The 22690-nt window shown below is 39.9% G+C and overlaps 1 protein-coding gene across 1 annotated transcript in view; it reads right to left on the minus strand.

Annotated features, from left to right (window-relative positions):
- LOC136293576 (von Willebrand factor D and EGF domain-containing protein-like) overlaps window positions 1-22690 on the minus strand; it is a 164539-nt gene that overhangs the window by 47121 nt on the left and 94728 nt on the right. Inside the window, exons 14-20 of the mRNA XM_066190542.1 lie at window positions 18958-19062; window positions 16216-16330; window positions 12892-13142; window positions 11441-11660; window positions 6721-6858; window positions 4642-4779; window positions 2397-2555 (exon numbers count right to left, since the gene is read on the minus strand). Of these exons, the coding sequence (XP_066046639.1) occupies window positions 2397-2555; window positions 4642-4779; window positions 6721-6858; window positions 11441-11660; window positions 12892-13142; window positions 16216-16330; window positions 18958-19062 (1126 nt within the window). The remainder of the gene's footprint in view (window positions 1-2396; window positions 2556-4641; window positions 4780-6720; window positions 6859-11440; window positions 11661-12891; window positions 13143-16215; window positions 16331-18957; window positions 19063-22690) is intronic.

The raw sequence follows: 22690 nt of genomic DNA on the forward strand, positions 1-22690 counted from the left end.
TACTTTGTTGATTATAAATCAAAATTGAAGGAATTTTTGGGTGCAGCTCATCAAACACTGACTTAGGGAACAATTTTCTTCCAGAATATTTTTTCTCCTCGGCAGCCTACAAAAGCATTGGGTAATTTTTGTGGTTTCAGTGTGAAGAAATACTTATCCTTTAATCCTTAAATCACTGCAATTGAGTATAATTTCCTGTCAAAAGCAGCCAATAAAAGTACAAAATAGGGATTAGCAGGAGTTTTTTTAGATTAAAATTACTAGAGTTGGGAAGAAGTGGCACATAATCTCAGTACCTTCATAAGCACTGCAGCAAGCTGAAGAGGATTTGTTCTGTTTCATTTGAAGATTGATAGCATAAGTTACCAAGGAGAGAAGCTATTATTCCAACAGGGAGGATTTCACAAAAATCATAATCCACAATTGTACATAAATTTAATTGAGAGTTAATTCTTTTTTGTCTGATATCTTTTAGTCATCAATGCTATACAATGCTGCTTCTTCTACTGGCAAAGCAGTTGGGAAGGAAAGTTAAACCCATCATTTTGGCCATAAATTAGGACACTCACACAGCTGCAACAATTGCTTTCATTTCTAAGTATTAAAACAAATGAGAACTTTCATTTAACCTTGAGGCACAAAATTCTCATTGCTTGTATTGTGATATAATTCACAAGAGTGAATATAAGGTTCTGTTGGAACAAAAAAAAAAAAAAAATATTTTCCTCTTCATTCTCTTCCTGAAGAGTTCAAGCTGGCATCATTTGCAGCATGAAGTTGTGGCTCAGTTTGCATAATCAAGAGAAAAATGTAAAACAATCCCCCTGCCTCTGATGCACAGCTCACTTTTGAAGGAAGCATGTATTTGTTTCAGATCCTGATACCTGGGATACTTCTTACAACTTTGCCTGGAGTTGTATATGACAGGTATGAATCAGAGCAAATGGCAGCTTCCCTCTGCACTCCCCTTTCTAGAACACAGACAAATTTATTGGTTAATGTTTATATAAGCACAGTGTAAGTGTGCCTGATTTACTGTACCAATACCTGCAGCTGTAGAATGTCTGTTCTACTCAACAGCATTTAAAGGACCTTTGGGGTGCACAATGTGTATCCCATTATCGCATTAATGACAAGGCCCAGCTTTGGGCAATAACAGAAAAGTTATTTATATGCACAATGATTTTTTTTCTTCCTCAGCCACTTTTACAGCTTCCACAAGTTATGGAAGAGTCAATAGCTGGCGTAGTGATGCTGGCAGACTAACTAATACTTTGTACATAGTCATTGCTGGGGAGCGAAACATTGTTGAGTTTATTTTTGTGACCTTTAGATTCTGAGAACTGGCTAAAATCAATTTATAGTTCCAAGAGATTGGATGATACCTACAGTAAGCAGTAAAATTGCTTCCACTTTGATAGAGTGTGTTGAAATATAACACCAAGGTAACAATCATTGATTTGGATACAGAATGGGAAGTGAAGGGGGGTTGGTCAAGTGTGGGAGGTCAGGGAACAATTTGACAGGTTTCAAGCCACTCAGTCTTGAATACTTAGGAAAAAGATTTCAAGGAATCCTACCTGGCAACTACTGTTATTAAAGAATAAACATGACTGGTGTTGGCAGTGCAGTCTGTGCAGTATAAAGGGGACAATCATCCAGACTGTCCCTACAGAACCATACATTGTATTATGGGAATACCATTGAGATGGAGCAGGATCAGAGCACAGTGGTTGCTCTGCCATCTCCACTTTGTGCTCGGGGTCAGGACCCAGCTTTTCTTTCACCACAGCAGAAGATCTCTTTTAATGAGGCCTTCTCTTCAGTCCTCAGAGATTAAAGGGAGCAGCTGATTTTCATCTCCCCAAGGAAGGTTATTGCTCAGACTATAAACAATACTATAGAAATTCTTTAATTATCTGCTGCCCTCAGCTGTTGGTATAGTTGCTCTTGCACGAGACTTTGTTTATTGTTGTCTTCACAGGTCACCCTGCAGAACAGATGCCTTGCAGCAGAAGAATTAGGAAAGAGGGAGGGCTGATTGATACCGGCATGTGTCATGTTCTGATCTTACTGAGGAGGAAACGAGTCCTGCATTCCTGTGCCAGTGCTGTGGCAGAAATACAGACCTGGCGATTCATATCATTGAACAAGTCCTGACATGAAGAATTCCCCCTAGTAGCAAAGGAGGTGGTTAATCTATTGGATTTCAGCTCATGGAGCCAGGTATCCCTGAGTTAAGTCCTGCCAGCTGCTCCTCAGGTGAGAGTGACAGAGCACAGCCCGCCAGGCTTTGATTCCAGAGTGCAGTGTGTTGTAATGCTGTGCAAGCTCACACCCTCTCACAGCCTTTCTTTGCGAAACATTTCAAAAATTCTAAACAAAATCGAGAGTACCTGTTCTGGGGACTTTGGTGCAGATTCTCCCATTTCCCAGGAGCCCTGGTGGGCAGCGGCCACAGATGTACCCGACGTGAGGCGGCTTCCTGTCGAAGCACGGCGCTCCGGGGAAACACGGCCGGCTGGCACAGCTGGGCCTGTGGGCTGCAAGGCCAAAAACAAGGGAGCCCCAGCCTCTGATCAGTAATTTATCAGACTCACCACATCTAAAATTTAGCAGTTCTTGCGTTTCAAGTCCAAGATTCCCCTAATTAGGTTTTTTTTTTTTTTCCCTTTTCAAAGTCCTGTGCCAGAGTTAGAAAGAAGAGCGGATCTCACAGCTCGGTCTTGAAAGGTGTTTATTAAGTTTTTTATCTGAAGGTCAGCGCACCCCTAACACCAGGCTTAGCACGTTGAAAGACACCGCTGCCAAGAGCACAAGACCTGGCCTCCAAGGTCTCTTAAGGACTTCTAACCCAATTAACTCTTGAAACATACTGTATTTACAATTTTGTACCAATAATTACTACTAATTTTAGACACGCAATTTTCTACATCACATGCATTCTACCAATGTCTTTGTGCCACAGTCACAGCAGAAGATGGAGTAGAAGAAGAAAGAGAAGAACTTAAGACACTGCCCAAAATTCTCCATCTTGCCTCTATTTACTTCCATTCTAAAAACCCCAAGCTACAAATTTTCACCTTGTGACAAACTAAACTACCATCTAATTTAAATTTTTTTTGTTCTCATTTCAACCATGAGTGTTGGCAGTTTTTCCCATGGGCTAAGGTCAAAGGCAATGCTTTCCTGGGGTCCCGGCAGGGGTCCTGTACCCCCCAGGGCAGTTTGAGGGGTTTTCCCCGTGCCCTGGACTACAACAAGCAGTGACTGCCCGAGCCCAGCTAAAGCTTTATAACTACCTTTATCCTTTTAAACTCATTAACGTGAAATGTTCCCAAACCTTGAGCCAAACATGAGAATGTCCTGTAGGCACAGTGTAACAGAACAGCTGTTTCTCATTAAAGCAAGATTTATTAGTCCTCTAATTATATGTTTTCAAGTTTATTACTCGAAGTTGTTTGGCATTTATCTTGTAAAATACAGAAACTGTAATTTTCAGCGTAAGTGAAAGATTAACTGAGTGAGAAAAGGTAGTATATGACATCTTTTTGGTCTTTTATAATTGGAAGGTAATGAGCAAGCATTACAGCACCTATACTCTACTTTTGAAGCCACACTGTGAAGTACATATGTTTCTGATCTGGAAATCATCCTTAATGTGTCAAATCTTGTATTACAGAAAACTTTAATTATCTTAGGACAACGTGCAAAATTTAACACTCTGGTAGTATATAATATTTTACCACTTATGATGTCACTGAATAGCAAGTGTATATGAACTGCCTGTGAAGTATTTAATAGTGTCAAGACAGAGAACAGATGATGAATACAATCTTAATGGTGATAGTAGATCTTTTTTAATTGCTTCCAGTGAGGTCTCCATCATGATTCTCAAGTATTTTCTGCATTATTCTTGCACTTTGCCTAGAGCATCATGAGATAGGATACCTGCAGGAGGCAAGTTCTGCTTAGGGGTTGGCTGGCTTGGTACAGATATTGAAAAAAAACTAGGGTAAGATAAACCTTTCATTTTACATATGTCTCTACACTACAGATATGACCAATCTCAATTTTTTGCTGCCTGCTCCCACTGGAAAATCAATTAAAAATGCAACACTCATTAGAGCAGGACCAACACAAGCATCATGCAGGTGCACACCCATGTCAGAGAGTGATGCACCTCTGGGAAAAGGTACTGCCACAGGCAAGTTCATTCCTCGAGCTGATCTTCACTAATACTTAAAACTCAGTGGCAATTCAGTGTCTGCCCAATAAACACTGAAATAAAACACCAGCAGCACTTGGTCATGGCAAGCTGGCATAAGCTGCCACTTTTATCATCTTGCTTTCCATTGACCACTACAATTTGGAGTGGTTTCGCCCTGCCTCAGAAGTGGTGTGGTTTCTAATTAAGTCTGACCACTCTGACTGTTATTGTTGTAATGCCTCCCTTCCATGTCAAATTGTTTAGTGTCAATCCACAGTCTGATGTATTAAGAGTGTTTTTTTCCTAACCCAAATTTTCTTGTGTTATAAACAACTAATTTTTATTTACTGTTAAGGAGTTAAAATTAATGATTTCTGAATACATAAACTGCCCCAAATGAAAAATATTTCATATCCTTGTATACCTACCGTGTCTATCACTTATGTTAAAATTCTTAATTACAGGAGAATCCTTTGCCTCCAAGGATTGCAGTGGCTGCTTAACATTAGTTCTGTTCAATTCACCTTTGCCATTGCTTAAAGCTTCTGTAACGTCAGCAGCAAGCACAGCTGTGGAAAATATCACAGGGACAAGAAACAAGATGTTAGAGCTGAGCTGTGATTAATGATAAAAAGCCACAGCAACAGAAAATCAGGTAACCTGGCACAAGTTTCCTCTGGAAACCAACAAGCAAATAAAGGCAGATCAGGTGGGTCCAGCTGCTGACATGCAGCAAAGCTTCAACCAAGTATAGGAGAAATGATTATGCCCAAGCTCTCTGAACTTTGCTTGTCTGGAGTCTTAATATGCACCGTGGTCTTTCACTGGGCTCAGGGCACTTGGGAAGCCTCAGGTCAAGCAGTTTTTGACAGCACTGCTCCTTGGATGGGGATGCTACACCTCACCCTGGTGGCTGTGCTCTGCCTGAGTTCTGCCTCTCCTTGAAAGCCTCTCCTTCTCTCTGAAGCTCTGGTGAGTGCGTTTGTTCAGTCAGTTCAGCTGCCAGCTTAGTGTGTGTCAAAATACCTGTAAAAAGTGCATGTGGATGCAGTGAGGAGACTCTGAAAAATGCGATTTTCCGCATAATTTTAAAGTAATGAATTATGGGTAAAGTCTACATGGATTGTGCTGCAAGTAAAACAATCCTTGCCTTGGGTCTCTTGAAAATTCTCTGCTCTTAATAGAGCCTGAAACTCTGACTCTTTATATATACATTAAACAATGCAATGAGCTGTTGCTCACTTTAGGAGCTGTAGAACTACATGTGTCCTCCTTCCCTCCTTCCCTTAATACTCACTTAAGCAAGGGAAGTATGAGCAGGAATGCTAAGTCTCTGAATCAGAGCTAAAAATAATGATTTCTATCCTATCCTGGATGAACAGATAAGCCCTCAGGTTTATTCCTTCTAATAAATGTGCATTTCAGAAACTGATTTTTTTTTCTGTAATTAAAAAATGCAAAGTAAGAAATGTTATATCTTTCAAAAGCACATTATTTGGTATCTCTTTCCTTTGTGGGTCAAATTAACCACAAAATTATGCATTTGTGAAACAGATGCAAAATCACTTTGATATAACCAATGTGGCCAAATGATAGAGCACAGAAAACTTTACATACAGATGTTTGGCAATGTGATTGAAGGGATGTTTGGTAAATCTGGCAAAGGCAGTGCTGCTGGTGCCAGGGTCCTGCAGTTACCACTCAGTCTATTTACGATGGACAATTTTTTTCCTTTCTGTAGTCAATATGAGGAAATATTAATGGCTGCACAATAAATATCTGCATCTTTCACTTCTTGGATTTCTTTGGAAATACCAACAAACAAGTAAAAATCTTTAAGTGTTGATTTATCTCCATCAAGTTAAAAAAAATGTTAGAAAAGAAGGCTTTTATCTATGTGACTGAGACAAGCAGAGTGTGTGTGAGTCACATCAAGTGCACTGGGAAGGTCTCAGAGGACAAAGTCACTGTAGGCTCCTCAATAAAGAGTCTGTTACTCTAAAAGAAAATATTGAGCAGTTCTAAAACTGTTCATGGCCCTTTTCTTCATTAGCTGGGATCTGAGGAATGACTTCATGCCAAACATCTCTGGGCTGTGTCCTCTAATGAAAACACACCTCAGAAACAGGTGAAAGGATGGAAAGGTTGGAACATTGACCTTTTTCCTCATCTTGTACCCAAAGCAAAATCAGAGGTGCTCCCCAATATACTCATGGATTTGTATGTAGGAGTGAAACAGTGGAGAACGTGCAGAGTGTCCTTGGTAAATTATCTATCTGTGAAGTACTTTGTGTGCTGTGGTGTTCATTCTCTACCAAAGTGAGCAATAGCAGAGCAATTTGCAAATATCCTCATTAATATAACATGACAATAATCTGTTTTGTACATTTAAGGCTCTGTACTTGAGATGAGTGGCAAAATACTCGATTAGGTATAATAAGAGTGGAATTGAACCCATTTTCCCCTGCCCTCCCCCCCATCTAATAAAATAAATCATGTAAAACACTTACATTTGCAAATTTTACCATTTCCCTCCATCCCAGTGGGGCAAACTCCACATGCATAAGATCCAAACGTATTCAAACAAGACACTCCAGGAAAACAAAGACTGTCTTCACATTCATTCTTGTCTTCCTGACAAGTAAGCCCTGTGGCAAAGCAAAAGGGAAGTTAATAATCAGGAAAGGTTCCCTGTTTATAGTTCAGCTCACATGTTGAAGCAGACAAAGGCTCACTTCTCAGCTGCAAACTCATTACAGAGTATGTCACTCATGTTTCAACCAAATTCCCCACTGTCTCACTTAAACCTGCTTTTATCACACTGTTTATTACTGTAGTTATTGGCACCAGAAGGGCTGAATTTGAGACTCCTGCTCATGGAAAGTTGTGCATGTTAAATAAAAATGCACATAAATGAAATTAATATTGCCCCTGTATTTCATGTCTTTGCTGCTGCTTTGGTTGTCCTGTTAATGTGAGATCTTTGTCATGTACTGAAGAACCCCATGAATTTCACCATTTTGGCTTTAGGATATGAGGAGCCACGTACTGACCTCTGTTGTACTTTCTGTTTCTATGTGAACCTCACATAACTGTGAACTAGCCTGATAGAGTCTGGTTGAAGGTAAACCTTACAAAATGATCAGATTTATAAAACAACCCGATCAGATTTATAAAATCAAAATTTGGAGAAACATTCTGAAAGTGTCACTGAGCCACAGTACTGGTATTCAGAGGATAGGCTGCCACAGGATCTGAATCCAAAACAATATCGTTTGATTATTGCTGATTTTAGATCCCATAAAAATCCCTTAACTGATATTCAAATTCACAACTTTGAGTGAATTTAATGAATACTTCTAGGGGAGGGTGACCCAAAAGATAAAACTACTATCTGAACAGCAATGAGGCAGAGTAATCAAATATAATGTTGTTTAAAACTCCTTCAGGCTTCAGGTGCTGCTGTCTCTGTGCACTTGGGCAAACTTGCTTGGCTACAGGTGATCACAGGATGTACGGAACGAGAGCAGTCACAAACTAGCCCAGACCACTTTTAGTAAGATATCCCCTTTATCCATGTAGGAATATACAAGGAGATTGGGACAGCTTCTGGAGAATCCAGGGACATGCCCCAAGACATAGCACCAGGTACAGAAAGTTTTGATCCATATCAGATATCCAGCTTTATTGGGGTAAAAGGTCTAAGGATAAAAGAATCTTCTTTTTTTTTTCCTTCAAAAAAGAAATTTGTCACAGAGGAATGAATTGCAGGATGATAAAAACAGAGCATTATTATTCATCTCCTACAGTATAATCTCTCATTGCTTCAGCATTGCAAACAGCTGCCACTAGTCCTTTCAACTTAAAATAGCATCTCAAGGTAGAAAACTCAAATGGAAGTCTCTTTATAGATTGAACTACCTAAAAAGCCACTGACATAACCTTCCCGTGGCAGCTGCTTCTTGAGGAAAAAGGAACAGCAGCACACAAGCCACATCCCTTTTCCTATGCCATCTCAAGCTAATTTATTATGGTTTTCATGCTTCTTGCTTCATTTCTTGAAACTGGACATCACCCTGTTGCAGGGCTAGGCTTACCTTTTTCCTTCCCTTGTTAAATTTTGGCTGTTTATATTTCACTATTCAGTTATCACATCCTGGTATCAGGCAGCTTTTTTCTGATGCTGATTTCTGGTGATGCATTGGGAAATTATTAGACATCACATGAAAAATATTGAATAAGTAGCCGTCTGATTAGATTAGTAATTACTTCCTTTCTATGAGTAACATACAAAGACTAAACATGCTGCCATAAACAGTGAGAGTAGGACCAAAGTTCCCAGTTTCAGTAAAAAGAGTCACTTCTCCCTTGGTCCCTCTCATACTCTCCTTCTCCCCTACAAATACTCTATTTTCACTGCAAAGGCCTATCTTTTAAATCTCAAAGACAAGAGAATTACAGAAATCAAAGGAATATCATAAGCAACAAGATAAATCGTAAAATTCGGCCACTTGGCTGATTTTTGTGACGTAAAGGTGATACTGTGCAAGCACTACTTTTCAGACAGATTTGATTTTAAACAGTGCCTGACCAGTTCGGGCATAATGATAATCGTGATGAATTCAAGGAGAAATGTTTGCAAAGGCTGAAACGTGGCTGAATGATGCTGCAGAAGCAGCAGAAATGGACAGGAAACTGTCTGCACCAAGAAGTGTCAATCATTCTGTTTGCACGACCTCCTGTGCCCTGTAGCAGAGGGGAGTCTCAACTGTCTTGGCACTGCTACAGTACAAATAAAAATAATAGGAATAGAAGTTCATCAAGTTCCAAGGCTGAACCATCTGTTTGTGTGCCAGCTGTATTTCTCCATCCCTGCATGGGAAGTTGTTTGAGAAATAAAGTCCTTTTATGCCTCGATAGGAGCTGACCACCTACAGATGCAAAGAAAGATTTTTTTTCCCTGTGTTCACATTGACTCCAAAGGAATAGAAAAATCCCATTTAGGGTCTCTGTGGTTATTAGAAACCATCAACAAATCCTGGGAGTTTCCTCAGTTTCCTGAAATATGAAATGAAATTATAGTTCCATGTTGCTCCCCATCCCACCCCCACCTCTGTACTAATCACTGGTATATGGGGAAAGAAATAATGATTTTGTGACTGGGACAGTTTTCAAGTTCTGCTCTCAGGTGGGTGATGTTCTTGCTTTCTGTGGCCAAAAGAATAAACAACAGGGATCCTTGTTATCTTGTTGACAATGCAGATGAAAAATGAATGAACTTTGAACACTCAGAGATCCAGTCATAATTATGGAGTCAGCCTTCTCTCAGATTTTCTACTGGCTTTTCTCCCTGCCTCGTTCCCATTCTTACATTTTACCCTCACACTGATGCACCTGAGTTGCTGCTTCCCTTGCAGGGGTGTTTGGGAAACTCTCACAAGTTCACTTCTTGTTTCTACTGCCTGTTTGCTGTCATTTGTAAAGATTTGATGGCGAAATGGTGTTGCCACTTGAGCTGCATAGCATTGCCTTCTCATAAGATTATTGATGGTTTTCTGGGGAATTGAGGCATAAACACAGCATCGAGAATGAGCTTTTATTGTTGTCACCGAACCTGCTCTGAAGTAAAATCATCTGCTTCCCAGCTGGCTTGAAGCTCCACTTGTTTATAATTTTTCACCTGCTATTAAAACTTTGAGATGTATTCTTTTTTTCACTCAATCATATCTTATTTTGTTTCATTGCTTGTGTTTTGGCATTTCGGGAAGAACAGGGAAGAACAGCAAAACGCTTATGCTGTTATTTAACTTGCAAGAACTAAAGGTGCAAGAAAACCCGTTTTTTTCTCTGGCCATCAAAGTGCTGTGTGTCCAGTCAGCAGGTCCACTGAAGTTATTAAATCATGGAATTATATTGATTTTTGTTCATTTAATCCAACTCCTTACAGGCAATCAAAACTTTTTTTCTCATTGTATGTCTCCCTAAATTACACCATTAAAAGTTCCCAAATTTTCCTGTGCTCATAGGAATGTTCTTTCCAGGGGATCAAAGACATTCCGCATATGATTGGCTGTCTTAGGGACTTTTATTTGATCAAACTTCTATGTAAGAACTTTATTCTCCATGCTTAGGCTTGCGTGTTCGTGCCTCAGTGGAGTCTCTGGTGGTGTAAACACTTTGGACAGCAGCAGGCTTTGGCCATTAGGTGGCATTACCTGGAGTCAACACAGATTAGGTGTCGCAGATCTTTTAGGCCATTTTTATTTTTTCATGATTTTTATTTTTCATTTCTGCTGGAATTTCATAGAAATGAAATCTGGGCTTGCAGTCCCACATGACCAAAGCAATAAAGGTTTCAGGAGCTGCTGACAGGAAGGAAGGGTACCTTGCCCACTGAGTAAATTCTGTTCACTGCTTTTGTTTAAAAATGAGGGGGCTTCTGTATTTATGCACAATAAGCAGTAATAATTATGTGCATTTGATGTTACTTCTTTATTTTTCAAACCTGTAACACTGGCAGCAGCCAACCTTATGGGTCTCCAGAATGTGAACAGAGCAGAGGGTTAAGTGATCATCTTTCTTCCCTTAATTTCTTAAAAACACATTTTGGCCAGCTGTTCTGGTTTTGGCATGGACAGTATTTTGAAACCAGGGCACTAATCTTGAAGAATTTCAAGGGTTAGATTTTGTTTCATCATCATGTTTGACAACTCACTGGGCTTGTGGTTTTCTAATGCTTAAATTTAATGAATCTTCAAGTGGGGCTAAAGGACAATTTATTTTTCTGTGTTTTCCGTATCTACTTCTTCCTAAACCTAAGAAACCTCATTTAATCCTAGTTCTTTCCTCAGCTTAATTAAGTGAAATCCTGTTGAGTGCCCTGGATCTTTGCCTTTTCTCTCTTTCATCTCATGTATGGACAAATCCATGGGAAATGAGGAGGAAGGAGCAGAGATCCAGGAGGTTCACACCCTCCTTGAGCGATCATTTCAGGACAACAGAGCGTTAGGTCATTTTTCCTTATCATTAGTTAATGATGATATCATTAGATATCATTTTTCCTTATCATTAGATTTTTAGACATCTCCCCATGTCTAAAGCTAAGCCATGGCAGCAGAAGAGCAGGGTTATGTTTGCAGTCCATTTGGCACATATTGTGGTCATGCTACACTCAAAAAAATCCTGTAGCTCACTGCAGTTAAACCAGAGGTGCAAACAGAGAGGTGTTACCTCCCAGACCAGGGGGGCATTTACAAAAGTAGCTCTCCACGCTGTCCACACAGGTTCCGCTGCCACAGGGGTTTGATTTGCAGTCCCTGATGTCTTCCTGGCAGAATTCTCCATCAAATCCATTTGGACACAAGCACAGGTATTCACCAAGGCCTGGAGGGTATTTAATATTGGTGACACACGTGCCACCACTGAGGCAGCTGCAGGGCTTCACTCCGACCTGGGGAAGGCAAAAGGGAATTGTGGTAAGATTCCTGTGAATAATCACAGCTGGGAGGTGTATGGTTACCCCTTAGGAAGGGAGAGATTTGTACTGCTAACATGTTATCCTGTATTATGGAAACTTATTTCTAACCAATTTCCTTTGTCTAGATAGATGGTCTTATACTCACTGTACTTATTTATTTGACTGAGAGCTCGACTTCAAAGGCATTTCTTTTTTCATCATTTAAGGGCACATTCTTACTTCTTATAAGGAAAAAACCCCAACCTCATTTGCTATAACAGCAGATTTCAAATCGTATCTGAGGGCAGAATTTGTTCCTTATTCTTCAAAGAAGAAAGGAAAAATCTTTTCTCTTTGCCTGCCTGCCCACCTTCCTCTTTCACATTACAAATGGCTCCCAGGCAGGAACATGACTGTGGCATTCCTTATCTGGTGTCTCACTTCAGGGAAGGGAGATCCATGGTTGTATTTTACGTATGTACAAGAACTGCATTTCTACAGATTCAAAGCTGTGCATTATCTCCCCCAGATAACACGGGTCTAGTTTGAAATATTTCCATTAAAGCCATATCTAGGCTCCAGTTTCCCCTCTGCTGTGTGGGTTCAGCAGATTGGTACTTTGTGGTTTGAATGAGCAAAAATAGGAATCTCTAGGAATAACAATCTTTTCTTCACAAAACTGTTCTCATATCAAGAGTCTGCATCCTGCTTTATTAGCTCATCTGATCAGAGGATTAATGTTAGCCTATACAATAAAGACAAAGCCATGCGCAAGCTCTGCCAAGAAACTTAGAGTGTGGAGTAATGACATGAGAGCAAGACATCCTCTAAAAATATCATTGAGAATGAGTTATAATCTCCCTTTTATAGCTAAAGCCTGGTCTTTTATGTTATATGCTCTTTTTTTGTGCAATCCAGATGCAGAATGTGAATTTTAAAGCAGATTAATGAACCATTAAAAGGCTCTGCAAGAATGTTCTTTCAAACAGCAATCAATAGCACTCTCTCTTGTTCCCTGTATATATAGTTTCTATGTTCTCAGAGATATTTATTCCATTAATTGATCATTATTGCTGCACTGGATATTATACACTTATGAGGAAACAGCTGAAGCTTTGCTTTTCGAGACAGTAACAAACTAGTAGCTATGATGACAGTTGCACAGTTGTGTTGACATGACAAACAGGTTTGTTTTGTTTTTCCTTTAATGTCTTCTTTCCCTTACCTTAATAGAGTGTCTGCTCTGTGCATTGCACTCATCTGACACAGTGAATTCAAAGGTCTGTGTTTCTTCTGAATCAACTTTCCAGAGGAGAAGGCCAGCAGGAGAGAGCCTGGCATCCCGTGGCCCAGCCTCCAAGATGAATAGCACAGCTGACCCTTCTGGATCCACTGCTATTAGCTGGTAAACAAAATTCTCACCAATAAATGTCAGCAGCAGGCTGGAGGGGGCCTGGAACACAGGAGGCAGGTTGTCTAAACAGCAAAAATGAAACCATGATTACATAAACTCCGGTTTCTCCCATGTAAAGGTTCTCAGAGTGGGTCTTTGAAGGAATGCTCTCAAAGAAAACATGCAGATCATACCCAGATGCTGGTGGAGGAAGAGATTTGGGTATTAGAGGCAGAAAATAACTTTACCAAAAGAACACCTTTTTCCTCTCCTTTTTTTCTGTGCCCTATTCTGAATTTTTGTCCCATCCTGCACTTTGATTAATTTTGATGTGCTATCTCATATATGGGAGTAAAAAATGCATGATTTCTATAACCTTCCCCTAGTCTCAATTCTTCCGAAAACTCTAATTAGTTATATTTCTGATACTTACATACATATTTAATCAGCCTGCCATCCATCCATTTAAACATAAGTAAAATAATTCTCAAAATGCCGAATGACAAGTGAATTGGACGGGCAACTCAGAAGGAAAAATAAATTGTAACTCTTCCATTGAGTAGACTCTCCTGCCTTTACCCATGAGGAGCAATTAAATGAGCAGTTTGAGTGAATTCAGTTGGACATTTCATCAGGAACAAAGGTCTTTTCAGTGCCAGCAGAGGTACATCAGTGATGCTGAGACTGTCCATCCCCAGTGACAGTGGTGTGAATCATGTCACCACTGGCACTGTTATTTCTAGGGCTGCTGTTTACATTTGGTATTTCCTTAATGAAGATAACCTCCTCCCCACCCCACCCCCCGCCCCTAATTTTACAAGGCTATTTAACAGCAGAAGATAAATGCTACCTGAAGATACTTTCAATGTACATAGGTAAGAAGGACAAGGTAGAGAAAATGATTACATTTTATAATTAGAAACCAAGGAAAAAGTAGGATCAGATGAGTACCCTGAGGTGACAGCAGCTCTTTTCAGGGCCAGGAATTTCATCTCCATGTCCTAGGCCTCCTCAGTCTCAAGGCATCTTTCCTCTTTAGCCAGTAGTGCAAATTGACAGGTATTGATATTTAAAGGAATCTTCTCACAACGTAATTTGGCCATGGTTATGTTTAACTTAAAGCACATTTCTAATACTGAGGATTAATTTCAAGCCATGCTCCAACATTATGAACTATATACGTGTTCTCATAAGGACTCCTTGCATTATGCTCATGGGAAATCATCATTAGGGGTTTTTTTGTGGTGCATATAATTTTTATCCAACTTTGCTTTCCATAGGATGGCTTAGATGATGCAATTATTTAAATATGTGTCTCCTTTATTGCTGCTGTGCTATGAGAGCTTTCTAAAATGCTTGTCCAGCAGATTGTCCTGGCATAACTGTTGAAAGCTTCCATCTATTCATTTACCTTTTATTTCCCAAACACTAAAGCCATGGAGCCCATAAAAGTTGTGCCCAAAGTAATCAATGAAATATTGATGCAGGGTGTGCATTTATGGATAAACACAAAGGTGTTAACTCAATGGATGGTAAGTGGAAGTGGTAGGCACAAAATAACATAAAATCAGATGTTCTGAAAGGAGTCTGTGGAGGAGTGTTTCTAATCCTACAGAGATCTGCTTGCCATCCAGTAAATACATATATACACTCTCCCTATTACCGCAGAACTTTCAAACAAGTTTTCACACTTTTGAAAACAGGTCTGACAAACCCTTTCTTCTAAATATTTTTAAATTTTGACATCATTTAGAAGTGAATCATGATATGTTTCAGAGTTCCCAAATCACTTCTAGTTCTATAACTTTCAAAACTAATGCAGTTTTAACTTTTTAAACCATTTCCTGAATTTTAAAATCGAGCTCTCTTGGTATTAGTTATGAGTCTGTCTCCTGACTCATGAGTTGATGAGGATCAGCTCATCCCTAGGGATGCTGCTGCTCTGGCCTACACAATGGAAGGTCAAGCTGGAAGTGGCTCTGAGCAACCTGGTTAAGTGGAAGGTGTCCCTGCCCATGGCCGGGGGTGGGACAAGATGATCTTTGAGGCTCATTTCAAACCCTTCAAAACTTTCTGTCATTCTATGATTCTATGACAGAAAGGAGGCAAGGTTTGTGAGCCACGGATAATATCCCTCATTGGACTCAAATATTTTTCTGGGGGAAAACACACAGCTTTCAACTGTACAGGCTCTTTTTCAGGTCTGACTCACCCTTAGGCTTTTTAACTACTCATCCAAATGGATTTTTAGTTGGCCAACTTTTGGGACATTATCAAACTGCAAACAAACGAAGCAGACTGGTTCTGTGGCTCCCATACCTTTCTGTAGTGTGTTTGTGTTTACAAAGCCTAAAATGCAGAGAGACTCTTTCTAGAAGCACCACATGGATTTACATAAAAGCAGTAATATAATCTTTATATTGACCAGATGGAAACGTGTCAGGGAGGAGATGGGCTGTGAGGATAATGCTGCTGGAAACACGGATTGTCTATAAAGCGTGGGGTGAGCAATTGTTGTTGTTTACACTGGGCATGTAGCCATGAACAAAGTATGATTTAGTCTTCATCCTTCAGGAGATGCCTCAAAAGGCCACCTTCTCCATGACCCCTGACTCAAGGGGCTGCACGATGAGCCTTTGGGTTCTGTGGCAGTGAAGGTAATGAGTGGCTGATCCCTATCACTTGGACTCCCTGCCAAGCCAAGCTCTGTTATGAGGCATTTCATAGGATTTGGCTCAGCAAAAGGAAGCAATTCTTCCAGGCACCAAAAATACATACACTAGTGTTTCAAAAACAGTATTTTCCCCAAATTGCCTCCTTAAAGATTTGGATCTGTTGAGATGCTGACAGAGATATTTAGGGTTCTTCACCTTTAACTGACAGACTTGGGCCCTGCATGGGGCACTGGCATATCAAATTTTAATTTTCAGGCTTTTTTTTTTCATTTATTAATCTGAGATTTATCAGGCTTCAGACAGAGCAAAGTGCATAGTGCATGCAGTGGAGTCTGCATTTCTGATGTACCCAATGATTCCTACTGCAAACAGTCCATGTACATTGCACAGGATAGATTCCAGTTAGCTAAATGGAGAAACGATAAATTTAAGAAAATGAGTCATAAATTCTCAGATAAATGCTTCTAAATTCCAGTCTTACTTTCATTAACAGACCAGGTGAACTTAGAAACGTCAGGTTCACAGAGAAGACAAGGGCTTGTAGGGCTTGACTCTCCTTCACCATAGCAAAGTCCATCTATGTTGCATGTATTTTCCTGCCAAAAAAAAAAAAAAAAAAGAAAAAAAAGAAAATAAAAAATGGGTGGGAGGTGAAGGCAATGAAAAAAAAAGGAATAAGATAGATAAGAAATTAGCAATTAATAATTTCTGGATATAAGTAGAAATTCACTTGTCTCTTGAAACAAGGCAACAGCAGCAATTTAAATGTTTTCTCCTTACAGCAAGGAAACTGTGTAAGTTTTCCAGTTCCAGCTTGGGATCCTTGTAGCTTTGAATGTTTTATCTTAGGGAATGGGGTGTTGCTTTGTCATAGATGGATGACGGATGCAGCAGAATGTGACTTTTCCCATCTCCACACTCGTGTGGTGTATGTGGCCATCATTCCCAGCTGTGACTGTTAATCTGATGAGTATCAGGTACCCATGAAAGGTGAGCTCCACAAGACTCACAAAACCCAAGACTAGACAAAAGCTCCATTTGAGACTTTGGAATCCTGCTCTTCACCAACATTTGGAAAAGCAGTTCTATAAAAGCAGAATAAAGAAATGTATTAGAATTTAGGCTCCCATGAGGGAGCTGTAGGTAAGAGCTGAGCACATCCACGGTGCCTTGGTGGAGCAGAACATGCAAAAAGACATTTGTGAGGTGATGCTCTGTGGGCACAGCAGCCTTTGGGCTGACCTGCTCCTCTCCCAGCTGAGGAGCCCCCAGGGCCAGAGAGGTTGAGCTACGCAGGCAGGTGGGGCTTTATCTGACCATTCAGATTCCCAGAAAAACATGAAATACTTCTGGGAATAAGGGGGATGTCCTTGCCACAGTGGGACAGCAGGACAGACGAGTGACCAAATACATTTTTCCTTTTCCTTTGTTTTTCTGAGACTGATATGTGTCCTGTTACTGGCCCTGTGTTTTCTGTCTACTGCTTTACTGGTGTCCCAAACTTCTTTTGCAAATTGCATTCGTCCATATTTTAAATAATACCACTGTAGGGTAATGGGTAAGGTAGAGAAACAAAAAGCATTCTCATAATGGCCACAACATGATAGAACATGACAGATCTCCAGCATTAAAACCTGGACGTTAATGAGATTTTATTACATTGTTGTTTTCAAGGGATTGATGCTCTGATGAAAAAAAAAAAAGATGCTTTTTTTTTTTTTTTTTTTTTTTTCTGATGTGATACAGTGTGGTAAGAATGGGCTTCATAAAAGAACACAGAATGTTTAATGGGCTGATCTAAAATGTCCCCTAATTGAAACACCTTTTCTGAAAGAAATTTAGGTGTTGCAGAGTAATGTAGAAGGGGTAATTAGACTGTGGTCTGATGCAATTGGAAGCCTAGTTCAAATATTTCCTTGAAGCATCTTAAAATAGAAATTACTGTCATCCCTAGAGAACACCATATTGAGAGGTCATATACATTTCTGAGTTTCAAAAACGTAAGAATAAAGAAAGCCTTTGACAAAAAAGCCCTCACCTTATCTTTAAGTGAAATGATTCTGGCGCAATTATTTTAATCTGAAACAAAAGTGGCTTTGCCCTCAGTTGGGCTGTGTTTGATTTCCCTGCCCTCATCTCTCGGAGGACAGTGACAGAGGGACTTTGAGACATCCAGTCAGGGTCAAACTACCACACAGGCCTATAAAGTAACTTTTATCCATGCATTTACTTGGAAAAAATGTGAGCTTCTTTTAAATTTTGTAACTGGTATGTGCTTGCAATCAGTGCAGGTTTTAAAACTGTATTTTCTCATTAGCATTAATGAGAACAGTGAGGCAAATGAGTTAAGATGTACCTGATTAATCTTCATTTTATAAAAAAGCAGACTGGTGGCCTCCTATTAATTCATACTTGCCTCAGGGCAGGAAAGCAGGATCAGCACATTCAAATAGCCCACCTAATACCCTCCAAAAATTTTTTGAAGCCTCACTACAAACCAGATAATTTGCTTAATGCAGGTCTCTGGAAAAAAGAGAAGGAAAGATCTTTTTAAGGGATGTTACAACAATAATTCCACAGGAAAACAGAGGATTATAGTGCTCTGCAGGCAGTTTCCAACACGTTGGCAGTTTAAACTGTAGCTCCAGACTTTTGGTTACAGTTCTGAAACTGTCAAAATACTATATGTTTGTACTTAGCAGTGTTTAATGCAAGCAAGAATGGTTTATGCTCTCTCAAGGGTGTTCTCACATGACAAAAACTGTATAACATGCATCTTTGTGTGCCTCTTGCTAAGGCAGAAAATGGGAATAGAAATGATATACCCTCACTGAGCAGGCTGGGAGAGGGAAAAGAGCAGAGACACTTCAGAAGTGAAGTTAAGCCTCTCAGGGCAGGCTCCTCACTCTTATTTACTCCCACTAACAGCTGCAAAGGATAAATATTGCCAGCCGCGGGCTTTCCTGAGGAGTTTGCATGAGGAAGGTCCATCATAAAGCATGCCCTATCAGGTGTTCATACCCCACGTAAATATGAAAAAGAAATAAAATATCGCAGACATGAGTTTGTGTAAGAGAACAGCAAAGTGTTGAGCTGTGCAGCTGATCTGTGAAATAGGTTTTCCCCTTCCAGAGCGGTTATTACACACAGCACATCAGAGGGAGGGAAAGGGCGAAGGAAGAGATGAACGATCCGTATTAAACCTTTATGATCTTTAAATTACCTTTAATTTACAAAGTCCGGTCGGATGGAATTGGCAGACCTGGCAGACCGCGTCGTACAGGGTCAGCACTCTGGAATTACTGTACTGGAAGCCATCGTTAGTGATCTAAATGATACAAAAATCATCTTTATAAGTAATAATGTTCCATATGGAGACTGTCTGCTCATTGTGGAGCACATACCACTGCCCCCTTGAACTGGATGCGTGCCAGCAAGATAAATTAAACCACTTGTGAGTGGCTCTGTGAGCTAACAAATTGCTTAATGCTCCAAACTGGAAACTCTTCATTAATAACCAAAAGATCTTTTGGCTCAGCTGGCATTCAGCCTTCTGATTGCTATTAGGTTTTATCCTGAAGGTTCTTTTTTTTTTTTTTTTTTTTTTTCCGGTACCCCTATGGAAGTTGTACTCAAGTACTACAAGGGGGATTTCGAGGAGTTGTGAAACACAATTAACATTTTTGGCTGGAACTCAGAACCACTTTGTTACTAATAGCAAATCAGTAAGTAAAATCCTTGGCCTGAAAGTGAAAAAAAAAAAAAGAAAAAAAAAAAAGAATGTGTATTCCTTGGGCCAGGAACACCCAGGGTGTCTCCCTCTCACATCCTTCCAACATGAGGCAGCGTTTTATCTCACAGCTGGCAGAGTCCAATACCTTTTTTGTGAAATTTTGGAGCCCTGAGCAGAGGAGCTTCCCTCCTGGTTCAGCCCCGGTGTGGGACACAAGGAAGGTCCAAGGTCCACCCCAGCAGCAAACAGCCAGGCTCTGCTCCCACAGGGTTTTACCCTAATGTCCTAAATTTCAATTTTATTTGAAATTAACCTTATTAAATATACAAGGGTGGACAACATGAGAGAGAAACAGCCTCATTTCTGGGGTGGCTATGTTCGAGCAGTCACCTATCCCAGCTCATAATGGGTACATATGGGTAATTCAGAAAGCCTGGAACATGGCCTTTTTATATAAGTATGCCTACAAAATACAGAAGAGTTCAGTAAATTTTTATTTTAATTTTTCCACAGTAAAAATGAAAAGATACCAGAGAAGTGTGGATAAGTGGTTAGCTTTTGAGAATGTTTTGTGAGACGTCTTGAGTGGTGTGAACCTCAAAGAGCACCCCAAAACCCTGGGGAAGGCCATGCTGTAGACACTGATGTGGAGCAGCAGGAAAGCAAAGCCCTTTTGTCAGGTATTTTTCAGGTTTTGTCTTCTCACAGTCAAAATAAAGCAGTTGTTTAGCAAATCTAACAGGGTTTGCTTTGGATTCATCGGGTACCCCTGTGTTTTCTTGCTATTAAAAAAAAAATCCCCATCCCTCCTCCATCTCTCTTGAGACCACAAAGCTGAAACATCCTCAGGCCCTTTGTGGGGGATTTTTACAAGATTGAGGCCATAAAGTTTTTGATCAATCAATAATCTCTTTCAGTTCCCAGAAAGAATGTTAAGTTAAATTGAACAAGGATAAACAGAAGTGTACAGAGAGCAAAAAATACTAAGTTTCATAAAAAGCAGCAATTATCATGAACTGGATGAAAGTTCATGGAAGATAATAGAGCAGACTTTTCTCACAATGTCACATGGGATGGTTTTCAGCTCAAAATGCACTGTGAGCTGAGTGTTTTTGTCTGCAGAAAGCACCACAAGGAGAGGAACAGGCAGTATTCATGGATATTCACAATTTCAGTTTGTGGAAGTGAAAGAGTTCATATTCTTTGGAGATATAAATTGGTCCAAAATTTCAGTAAAATTCATTGATCTTGTAAAATTCATCTGCTATTGACATATTAGACTATAGTGTGTTGTGCTACAGGTAAAACTGCTTTTAAAAGAAATAAAGAATTTCTCCTGCAGTTTGAGAAAAAACTGAAACAGGCAGCCCCCCTGTAGTCCTGCTTTTCAGTGAAAGACTCTGGCAGCAAGACTTCCATTAAGAATTTATTTTTGCTAAGGCAATTTAAATTTAATTTAATTTAATTATTTTAGCAAAGTATCCAATGTTGTCTCAATACTGGTGCACTAATAATGGGTGAAAAAATGTCTAGACGGGGGAAAATATAAAAAGCTGTAAAATTGCACTAATTGTTCTGTCTGAAGTGAGCATTGTGAGTGAAATATAACTCCTGTAATTTGATTATTTTTTTCATCTGTACTTTTTTTACATTCTATTACAAACATCCCTTTTGGTCTCTTTTTAGAATTTAGCTGGTTTATAGCTATTTTAATTGCTTTTTCATTAGTCATCCTAGTCATGTGGAACACACATTTTGATGAGAACTAAGCTGAGAAAACCTTAAATTTGTTTGGACCTTAAGAGGCAAAAACCCACTTAGATTTGGGCCTTGTTTGCTTGGGCATCGGTATCATCTGGAAAGAAGGAGCTGCTTCTGCATAAATGCAAAGGGTGATCAGGAACTCTGTTGCTTCTGCCTCAGCTTTTTCATCCATCATGAAATGATCTTGGCTATTGGCACCACTCTACATAGATTTTGTATGAAACTTTCTTAAAAAAAAAAAAAAAATTGAAAGGTGTAAAACTGTGGTGAGTTCAAATTCAGTTTTTGCCTTGCTGAATTGTTTGTGATTTTTTTTTTTTTTTTTTGGATTCTAGACAAATACAGCAACAACAAAATGAAAAGGAGGAGAGCTGCTTCCCAAATTAGGTAAGTGCCTGCCAAGCTCTTTCACCTCTTCACCCAGGCATCTGCCCTGGACAGCTCAAGTCATCTGCTGCCCAAGCATGGGTTTGTATTTTGATATCTCAATTAATTATGCCAAACACCCTGGTGTAGCCACATGTACTTTCTTATCTGTGTTCGGCAGCATGTCATGGAAACAATGGGCGAAAGCTGAAACATGAATACGAGGGGAGATTAAATGAAAGAGCACTGAGAAGAGCTCCTGCTCCCCCAGTGCTGGTAGTAAAAAAAACTCTAGTGGAATTTTTCTGATTCCTTTGAAATTTGATTTGGGAAGGGGGGGGAGATTCTGAAAATATTGAACAGTGACATTTCCAGAAAGAATTGTGTTGACTTTTGGTTCTGAAAAATCCTCTAGTTATGTTTTGAAAAGCAGATACATAGATACATAACCCAGATCATCAATAAGTCTTATGAGCTGTAATAAGTGTTCAGAGGAATTTTCTGGAACATGAATTTTTGAACACCTGTGGAATTAATTGAAAGTAATTTTTTATCTTGAAAAGCCCTATGATTTTGTACTCTGTGCTTCCATGTAAGGCCAGCTGCCTTTGAAACTGAGCACTGGGCTCTGCCTTCCCAATTTGTTCATCAAAAGATCCACAGGACTACCAGATCCACGTGCAGACTGAGATGGTTTAATTGAGCTTTCGCTGCGCAGCCGTCAGCCTGGTTCCTCTGCAGGGTTTGAAGGAGAGGGAAAGGGCAGAGATCTTACAGGTGCAGAGATTTTCTGGAGCTTTAGTGCATGGAAAGAGTTTTTGTAGCTGTTTTTGAGGGGAAAGAATGAGAAAAATTGCACAGACCTCCTCAGGGCTGAAAGGAAGCACTTGAACACAATCAAGGTTGTAATTGACCTGTGTTGTGAGGATGCTGTCCTGGGAGCACTGGAGAAAACTTCCTGTGCACATACCAGGATTTTAGCTGTCCTCTTGGGCCAGGAACACCCAGGGTGTCTCCCTCTCACATCCTTCCCCCATGAGGCAGCATTTTATCTCACAGCTGGCAGAGTCCAATACCTTTTTTGTGAAATTTT

This window comes from Chamaea fasciata, unplaced genomic scaffold (assembly GCF_029207755.1).
Source record: "Chamaea fasciata isolate MVZ Bird 193981 ecotype frontalis unplaced genomic scaffold, bChaFas1.0.hap1 SCAF_8, whole genome shotgun sequence".
Classification (NCBI taxonomy): Eukaryota; Metazoa; Chordata; class Aves; order Passeriformes; family Sylviidae; genus Chamaea; species Chamaea fasciata.